Raw genomic sequence first — 9,846 nt, 5'->3', positions numbered from 1 at the left:
TAGTGGTGAAGTTGTGGTAGTGGTAGTGTAAATGGAGTGGCAGGGGTGAAAGAGAGGTAATGGTAGTAGTAGTGGTAGTGGTGGTAGTGGAGTGGTGGCGATAGTAGTAGTAATGTTAGTCGTAGAAGTGAAGTGGCTACAGTAGAAGTAATGGTGGTGGTGGAATGGTGTTTGCAGTAGTGGTGAAGGTGGTAGAGGAGATGGGTGGTGAGAGAGAGAAATGAGTGAGAGACAGATGGAGGAGAGAGAGAAAGACAGAGTGATGAGCGAGAGAGAGATAAAGAGAGAAAGAGATATAGAGAGAGACAGAGAGAGAAATAGATAGAGAGAGACATATAGAAAAATAGAGATAAACAAGAGATGAGAGAGACATATAGAAAGAGAGCGAAAAGAGATGAACGATAGAGAGAATAGAAAAATAGAGAGATAGAGAGAAGAGAGATGAGCGAGAGAGACAGAGAGAGAAAATAGATGAGAGAGATAGAGAGAAGAGAGATGAGCGAGGGAGACATAGAAAGAAGACAAATGAGAGAGATAGAGAGAAGAAAGATGAACGAAAGACACACAGACAAACAAACAAACAGATAGATAGACAAACAGACAGAGAAATAAGAGTGATGAGTGAAAGAGAGAAAGAGAAGAATGGTGGTAGTTGAATGGCATTTGCAGTAGTAGTAAATGTGGTAGAGAAGATGGGTAGTGAGAGAGAAAGATGAGTGAGAGACGAATAGAGAAAAGAGATAGAGAGACAGAGTGATGAGCGAGAAAGAGACAAAGTGGTCGCCGAAAGTGCATTTTCTTGTAGTGGATCGATAAATCGATAGGGAGCTCAATAAATAAAGAAGACAGATAATTCAAAACTCTGTTCAAAACTTAATTCAAATCAATTTTTTAAATATTTTAAATATTTAAATATTTTAAAAATATTTTAATTTTGTGAGAGACAGATAAAGAAGAGAGATAGAGAGAAAGACACAGAGATAGAGTGATGAGCGAGAGAGAGAGATAGACAAAGTGGCTGCTAAAAGTGTATTTTCTTATAGTGGATCGATAAATCGAGAAGGAGCTTGATAAATAGAGAAGATAGGAGTAAGAGAGTGAGTAAGGCGAACATAGTGAGGGAGAAATAGACAAATAGACAAGTAGACACAGAAAGAGAGAAGAGTGATGAGTGATGAGTGAGAGAGAGACAGGGAGAGAGAGATAGACAGAAAAAGAGATAGAGAGAGAAAGAAAGAGAGAGATGGAAAGATAGAAAAAGAGAGAGAAACAAGAGATGAGCGAGAGATAGACAAAAAAAGAGAGAAATAGAGTGAAAAGAGATGTGCGAGAGAAAGACACAGAAAAAGAGAGAGACAGAAAGAGAAGAGAAATGAACGAGAGAGATAGAGAGAGATAGAAAGATAAGAGAGAGAGAAAGAAAGAGAAAAAAAAAGAAATGAGAGAGATAGAGATAAGAGAGATGAGCGAGAGAGACAGAGAGAGAAAAGAAATGAGAGAGATAGAGAGAAGAGAGATAGGCGAGAGACACAGAGAGAAAATGAGAGAGAGAGAAACAGGCAGACATAGAAAGAGAGAGAGATAGAGATAGAGAGAAATGAATGAAAAAAGATAAAGAGAAGAAAGAGAGATAGAGACAGAGAGACAGGAAGATGAAAAAATGAATGAAAAGAGAAATGTTATATCAAAAGAGTAAGACGACATTGTTTTTTTTTTTTTTTTTTTTTGCGATAGAAAAATACCGTTGAATTTATTCAAACCATTTTGTGACTGTATATATATGAAGCTATCTCAAAACCACAATCACCAAAATCTTTTAAAAATTCACTAAATACCAAAAATACAAAAAAATACCACAATTCAATACATTTTTTTTTTTGTATTTTTATGTATTTATTAATTTTTAAAAATATTTTTTCATAAATTTTTTATTTTTTAGATACATCTAAGTAAGGTACATCTAAAAAAAATATTTAAAATTTTAAAAATATTCACTAAAAAAAAAAACACGAAAGCCACTTTTTGTAACGGCAGAAAATGCCGTCTCAAAAAAGCAGAGTATTTGCGACGGCACCATTTGCCGTCTCAAAAAAGCAAAGCATTTGCAACGGCACTATTTGCCGTCTCAAAAAATGAGAGTATTTGCGACGGCAGAAAATACCATCGCAAATACTCTCATTTTTTGAGACGGCAAATAGTGCCGTCGCAAATGCTCTGCTTTTTTGAAACGGCAAATGGTGCCGTCGCAAATACTCTGCTTTTTTGAGACGGCATTTTCTGCCGTCACAAAAAGTGACTTTTTGAGACGGCAAGTGTGCCGTCGCAAATAGTTCCGTCTCATATACCCAGTTTTCTTGTAAGTCAAAAGATCAACCAATTTACAATAAAATTAATTAATTAAAACTTATAAATTTTATTTTAAAATTTAAACCATTTTGAACTGAAACATGCACAATGCTACAATATTAAATGAGAGTATAAAATTCACTTTATATAAGGGAAACAACTCACTCTTTCTTTCTTTTCTTGATGTAAGATTGTAATTATTTAAAAATTAAATATTATAAGAGTTTCAAAATTTAATACAAAATTATTTTTAAAATCAAAACTTCTATGTGGGATTATAAAATAAAAGTTAGATGAAAGTTAACCAATATAGATTTTCTTAATTGTTTAAAATTAAGAAAATTCAATAATTTCTATAAATGCGCTACAAAAAAATTATTTTTTGCGACGGCAAAACGCCGTCGCAAATACCCCAAATGCCGTCTCAAAAGGTTTTTGCGACGGTAAAATGGCTTTTTGCGACGGCAAGTGGGGGTCGCAACAAAAGGGGTTGCAAAAGGATTTCCTTTTTTGCGACGGCAAATTTCTGTCGCCAATAATGGATGAAAATCTGAGTTTTTTGCGACGGCACAGTATTGCCGTTGCTAAAATGATTTTTTGCGACGGCAAAAATACCGTCGCTAAAAGTGTATTTGAGACAACAACTTGAGCCGTCGCTAATGACTATTGTCGACGGCTATGATACCGTCGCTAAAGGCCTTATTTTTCAATTATATTCCCTACCTTTTGCGACAATATAGGTGCCGTCGCAAAAAACCTGTTTCAATTTTCTTTTTGAGACGGAGTGTTTTGCCGTCTCAAAAAAAATTTAAAAAAAAAACAAAAAAAAACCTGTAATAAAATTATTAAAAATATAAAAGTGACTTGTATTAAATGAAAAATAACTATAAAAAAAAACCAATAATTATATAATAATATAAAAAGTCTAATATATTAATTAAAATTCATCCATAATTAAAAAGAAAGTTATATTCTAACATTAACAATTCCATCTTCTAGTCAAATGTAAAGTATCACTGAAACACTACAACATAAAAAGAAAGACAAGGGCAAAAAAAAAAAAAAAAAAAAAAGAGGAAGAAAAAAGATATACATAAGATGGTCACTAGCTAAATTAATACTAGAATTGCTTTAATTACATATCATATAAGATTAACCCAATCCATGCCATGATTGTAATTGTTTTCTGGCACATAAAAAATATTTCCAAACCCTTCCATCCCAAACTCCCCTAGAAAAGGAGGTGGATCCATGGTTTCCATGGAGAACAATGAAGCCGGGCTGTTGCTTGAAACACCATCGCATCTCTCCAGTAGCCTCTGTATCTCCTTCTCTGCCTCGGAAAGCTGTTCTTGAGCTTCATTACCTGTAAATTAACCAAGTCCAACTATTCCAATGAAACTAAAAATATTATGGTACAACAACGTAGGTAATTTTTTTTATAAATTTTTTTTGGGAAAGGCCTCCTTTCTTTCATCTTAAAGTTGGTTTGTGTCTTTTCAAAACATTAGTTATTAAACATTCTATAGGAAAATGCAACTTGAAGATATTAATCATGCAAAAAGTAAAATTTCAAGTTTGATACTGAGCAAGAGTCGGACAAACCAAAACACAGTCCAAAAAGAAGAATGCTAGAAATTTAATCCATACCAGAGGCATTGATTCGTAAAGTGACATGTCGCTGTTCTGGCTCTCTCATCCCATTTGAGAAGAGCTACATAAATGATAAAACAGGATGGAGTGGAACATCATCCAGAACTGCTATAAAGCAAAGAAAGAAAACCAACTTGAAGAAACATAATGATCTTTACCTTATAGAAAAATGGACTTTTTGCTGCTAAAATGGGAGAGCTGATGTGTAAAGTCTTAACTCTCAGAACTGTAGAACAATCCATGCTCCAGTCTGAATCATTACTATTTGCAGCTTCATCTCCTGCAAAATAATATGCATTAAAATAACAAGAGCTGACCATAGCAGCATTTAGAAGGCTGTTGACTTCTCAGTGGCATAAAAAAGGTAATAATCAAAGTTTTAAATATTGGCCGTAACGTTTTAAATATCGGCTGGTGGCTTCCCTGAAACACCACTTCTTTTAGGGAAACAATACAACAGTATTGAGCATAAAACAACACTTGTTCTGGTTTAATTGTCATATTTGAGATTCATAGTGATCACTTCCACAAATATTTTTAAAGACAAGACTACCAATAATTCAAAGGAAATTTTTTGACAGCAGACAGAGTTACATGGCTGAACAAAATTTTACATAGCTGAACCCAAAAAAGTTGGGAATTTTGGGAATTGTGCAGCTTAATAGCTAACTTTATATTAGTCTTTTTCTTTTTCCAAATTTTCAAAACTAAAATGATAGTTGTAATTAAAGATGGTTGGTTGTGGGAGAAATTATGAATAGACTGAAATCCTGTTGATTTGGAATGACTTTTGGAGCCAAGAAAAATCAAAACACAAGAAAAATTGTAACTGGACTTGAAAACGAACTATCACCTGAATGTGATTCTACAATCATTGCAGCCGCTTTCTCATCTTCGTCTTCACAGCCCACACCATCATCAGTATCAATCTGGTTACAATTCAAAATCTCCTTCTCAGGGCATCCAGCAGTATCCACAGCTGTAAGCATATAGTCAATGTCAATCAACATCAGTACAATTATCCAAAAGGTGCAGAAGTATGATAACTCTACACAATATGCATCACATAGCAGAAAGGGAAAGAATCTATTTCAAAGAGAACCCTCCCAATTAATGAATCAATCAAATATCTGATCTACAATAAGAGCATCTATACTAATATATAATGTGAGCACCCAAGTTGGTGTGAACTCCGTCACGCTATTTTGTTTACCAATTATGCTCTACAAATAACATATTCGGTTTCACAAACGGGTGTAAACATGGAAACTAAAATTTTGCCGCATGTTCAACCCAACTCAAAAACTATTAAAATTTTAAGATTTTGAATTCAATTTGACTCTTCACAACCTTATTCACTGGAAGGAAATGATACTAAGCACATGCATCACATGTGCCACCACTTCTAGTAAAGTAAATAAGACAACACATCAAGGTCCAACATGTAAAAAATGACAATTAAGCAATAGTAACGTGTTTTCCTATCTGTAATCTCTATCAATTTATCTGCAGCATTAAAACATGTAAAACTCTGATCATTTTCACAATTGCTCACATAACAGACCATCTGTTATGAAATTTAAAACTACTTTTTTCAATACCTTAGAAATAGCTGCATTTAAATCTTACCCTTCAAAATACATCAACAAACCAATTTGCATGAAAATTTAAACAATAGAGGTAAATTGAAATCAAATTAAAGAGATAATCCCAACATTAATCATATTTCCAAAAATTACCATCAACCATGGCAATAAAGCTGTTTACATCACATGTCTCACCCCTGAAAATTAAATTAGGTTCAGAGGTAAATCAAATTAATGAGATAGTCCCAACATTAATCAAATTTCCAAAAGTTTTACAATCAACCATGGCAATAAAGCTGTTTACATCACAGGTCTCACCCTAAAAATTAAATTAGGTTCAAGCTTATTACTATACAAAGTCTTGGTTTGAAAAGTGATGAACTTAACCTCAACCAACCAAAATGGTTGAATAATGCTAAGTTTCTTATTTCTCAAGTCTAGCATTAATTATATCCCATCTCAAAATTTCAGTTTCTTTTCTCTCCCATATTTTCTCAGCAACCAAACCAAATTATATACACATCTTTATTAACAATAGGAACATCAACCACAACCAACCCAAATCTCCACAAATAACCTTAAATCAAAACATGAATCAAAGCCTGCACATTCAATAAAAGAATCAAAGTAAGAAATGATTATTTCACAAGGGTCCGTTTCATTAGCGAGATATTGATGGATTATGCAAGAAAGAGAACCAAAAGAAAATCAAACTTTTTTGGTGTTTGTTTGAAATTTCGCATACAATCTCTTAAACAATAAATTTAGATTTTGAATTCCCACAAAATATGCAAAAATAATTACTTTACAGAACAGTAATCCCCTAGATTTTTCCATGGTTCTATCCCCTTGCTTAAAATGGACAAATACAATTAGGTAAAATATTTTTTCTTGCAACTTTCGTTCTTCCCAAACTGAAAACCTAAAATTTTTCAATCATTTTCTCAGTAATACAAGCTTGCCTACTGAAAACAAAAAATAAATAACTAATTAAAATTGCAAAGAACCCAAAATATGAGAGGCTTCATATAGTTTCTACAGATTGACTACAGAAACAGCTCAATAACATCAAAAAAAAAAAAAAAAACATGTTCAGATTCAGAAAAGAAAAACAACTCACAAGGCCTCGCAAACCGATCCAACGAGCTCGACATAACTCAGTCTCTCGATTTCGCGCAAATAGCGATACAAGAAGTCTCACATCTAAGCGATTCAACTGCAAATTGAAGTGCTACAAAACCTGCATTACGATCAGAAACCCTAGAAATCGCGGGATCGGAATCGAAATTCACAATCGCTAAGAAGAAAAAGAAAAAAAATCTGCGTACCTTCAGAAAATGATGTCGGTCACGGGTAGAGAGACAAATGATATCGTACACTCAAAACCCTAAAACCTAGAGAGACAAATGGGTAGAGAGATAAACGGAAGGAGAGATTAGGGATTTTGGGTTTTGGGGGGGGGGGGATTTTGGTTGAAGATGTTGGGGTTTTGGGGGAGGGGAACCCGATTGGGGATTTTGGGGGGAGGGGGAGAGGGAGGGGGGAGCGGGAATGGAAAACAAGAAACAAATTGGGGATTTTGGGTTTTTGGGGAAGGGGGGGAGCGGGAATGGAAAGAGGAAGGGGGGAACCGGGCGGGAATGGAAAAAGGGGGGGATGGAAATTTTTTTGGATTTCTTTTATTTTTATTTTCACTACAAATAAATATTTAAATAATAAAATAACTCCTTTTTTTTTTTGCAACAGAGGATGTCAAAAAAAAAAAATTTATTAAAATAATTTTTTTTATAGTTAATGAATTTTTATTTTTATTTTTTCATTTAGTAAGGTTGAAAATTTATTTGTTTCATATTTATTTTAATGAATAAAAAATTATTGTTATTTTTTTATTTGGTAGAAGTAGGGATAATATTTTCTATTAAAATAAAGTTAATTTTTTGTGGTCAATGTGGCATTTGTAGTGGTAGTAATGGTAATAATGGAATGGCATTTGCAGTAGTGGTAAATGTGGTAGAGAAGATGGGTGGTGAGAGAGAGATGAGTGAGAGACAGATAGAGAAGAGAGATAGAGAGAGAGAGACAGACAGACATAGACAAAGTGATGAGCGAGAGAGAGAGACAAAGTGGTCGCTAAAAGTGCATTTTCTTATAGTGGAGAGCTCGGCAAATAGAGAAGAGATGAAGGAGAGAGTGAGCAAGGTGAACACAATGGGGGAGAGAGACAAGCAGATAGACAAACACATAGAGAGAACGAGAGAGAGAGAGAAGAGCGAGAGACAGACAAACAGACACAGAGAGAGAAAGAGAGAGAGAGAGAAGAGTGATAAGTGAGAGAGAGACAAAGAGAGAAAGAGATATAGAGAGAGAGACATGGAGACAGAGAGAGAAACAGATAGAGAGAGAGACATATAGAAAAATAGAGAGAAACAAGAGATGAGCGAGAGATAGACAGAGAGAGAGAAAGAGAGCGAAAAGAGATGATCGAGAGAAAGACATAGAAAAAGAGAGAGATGAAGAGAGAAGAAAGATGAGCGAGAGAGACGGAGAGAGAGATAGAGAGAAGATAAATGAGCAAGAGAGATAGAGAGATGAGAGAGATAGAGAGAAGAGAGATGAGCGAGAGACAAAGAGAGAAAGAGAAACAGACAAAGACAAAGACTGACAGACAGAGAAGAGTGATGAGCGAGAGAGAGAAGAGAGGTAATATTTTGTGGTAGAGAAGAGGAACTGACAGTAGTGGTGAAGGTGGTGGATAAGAGATGATTGTGGTGGTGGTGGTGGTGGTGATGGTGATGACGAAGGAGATTAGTGGTGAAGTTGTGGTAGTAGTAGAGTAGTGTCACGACCCAAACTCGACCGTATGGGTTTAGCACCGTAACCGGCCAGTAATCCGAGATTACCGAAGGCCTGCAGAACAGTAATACAGTAATACAGAGTACAGGGCCTGGCGGAAGCCAAAACAGTAAATAAACAATGTCCAATGAGCTGTGACAGTCTGTATGCAAAAAGACTTTTCATACATTTATATATAAACAGTACAGAACAGTATACACACTATTTACAATCATTCAGACTAGGGACTCGATCCCTGCATAACAGTACAGTAAACATTCGGTCTATACAGAACAGTAAGACAGTACAGAAGAGGGAATTCTAAAACACCCCTAAGCCTTAACACGATAGGCTCGGAACCTCGCGGTGAGGCACAGTAGTTGGCTTGACAAAACTGGAATAACCTTGACGCCTCTAGCTTTGATCTGGTGCCTGTACACCTACATATATATATGAGCAGTGAGCTAAAGCCCAATGAATAACATAAAGCGTAAAGGGGTTTAGAATGAATGTCCTTACAGTAATGAAAACAGTTCATTTCAATCAGTATTTCAGTTGCTCAGTACAGTAAACAGTTATATGTGGTACATCCATTAGCATATCAGTAACAGTAGGTCTTAAAAGACCGAACAGTAATGATGGCCATCAGTCAGTAAACAGTAGTGGCTCCACCAGGGAACCGACAGAGAATTCTGTCACAGTAACAGTAAGCAGTAGGTGCTAAGGATGCCACAATACAGTTCAGAAATAAAGGACATACATTCATTCAGTAAATAATACCAGTTCAGTAAACAGCTCAGTTCAGTGTTCAAAAGATAATCAGTTGAACATATCTTTACACAATTGTTACTCACAGAGTTCTGGGCTACAGTAGGCTAGAGCGTGTCTCCTCAAAATGCCAACCCTACACAGTTAACAGATTGAACACACTAAGCTACACAGCTGGGAAAGATAATAATTAAATCCCTAAATTTGCCTCGGTGTGTTCTACATCTATGCCCTCAAAGATGTCTTAAACTAGGCCTAAGAATGCCTAGAATGGGATGAGGATGCAAAGATGTACTCAAAAAGCAGTTTCAGAATTTTCAGAAAAACAGAGTCCCGTTCGAGCGCAGGTTTACCCGCTCGAGCGGACATGAAACAAAGGTACACGCTCGAGCGTCAACTTTCCCGCTCGAGCGTACTGTAAAAGTACTGGATGGGCGAAATCTCCGCTCGACGCCCGCTCGAGCTTGAGACACATGACTCCGCTCGAGCGCCCAATCCTCCGCTCGAGCGGACTGTAAAACAGTGCAGAGAAATATTGGATGCTCGGATTCCACGCTCGAGCGCCACTTTCCCCGCTCGAGCGGAAGTGCAAAATCTGGAAATTCCAGATTGCACCTCCAAGCCAAAACCAAGTTTAAATGCATCAAAACCGATCCTCTTG

General features: G+C 35.9%; 1 protein-coding gene across 4 annotated transcripts; it reads right to left on the bottom strand.

Moving 5' to 3' along the window:
- Positions 1-3,312: 3,312 nt before the first annotated feature.
- On the bottom strand, positions 3,313-7,121 carry LOC145800844 (BTB/POZ domain-containing protein POB1-like). 4 transcript variants are annotated; one of them, XM_082890601.1, is made up of 6 exons: positions 6,914-7,121; positions 6,706-6,816; positions 4,853-4,978; positions 4,158-4,279; positions 3,997-4,060; positions 3,313-3,712 (listed from the first exon to the last, which is right to left on the bottom strand). In XM_082890601.1, exons 2-6 carry the CDS (start codon positions 6,737-6,739, stop codon positions 3,489-3,491), a joined length of 570 nt encoding a protein of 189 aa, XP_082746727.1. In that variant the 5' UTR covers positions 6,740-6,816; positions 6,914-7,121; the 3' UTR covers positions 3,313-3,488. The 4 variants fall into 4 exon arrangements, with proteins under 4 accessions (XP_082746727.1, XP_082746731.1, XP_082746721.1 ...); XM_082890605.1 differs by having other exon boundaries at positions 6,706-6,801; XM_082890595.1 differs by having other exon boundaries at positions 6,706-6,825; positions 6,914-7,120.
- Between the last annotated feature and the right edge of the window lie 2,725 nt (positions 7,122-9,846).

Source organism: Camellia sinensis, chromosome 1 (genome assembly GCF_055761805.1).
Source record: "Camellia sinensis isolate YWXY chromosome 1, ASM5576180v1, whole genome shotgun sequence".
Classification (NCBI taxonomy): Eukaryota; Viridiplantae; Streptophyta; class Magnoliopsida; order Ericales; family Theaceae; genus Camellia; species Camellia sinensis.
This window is presented reverse-complemented; position numbering and strand designations above follow the sequence as displayed.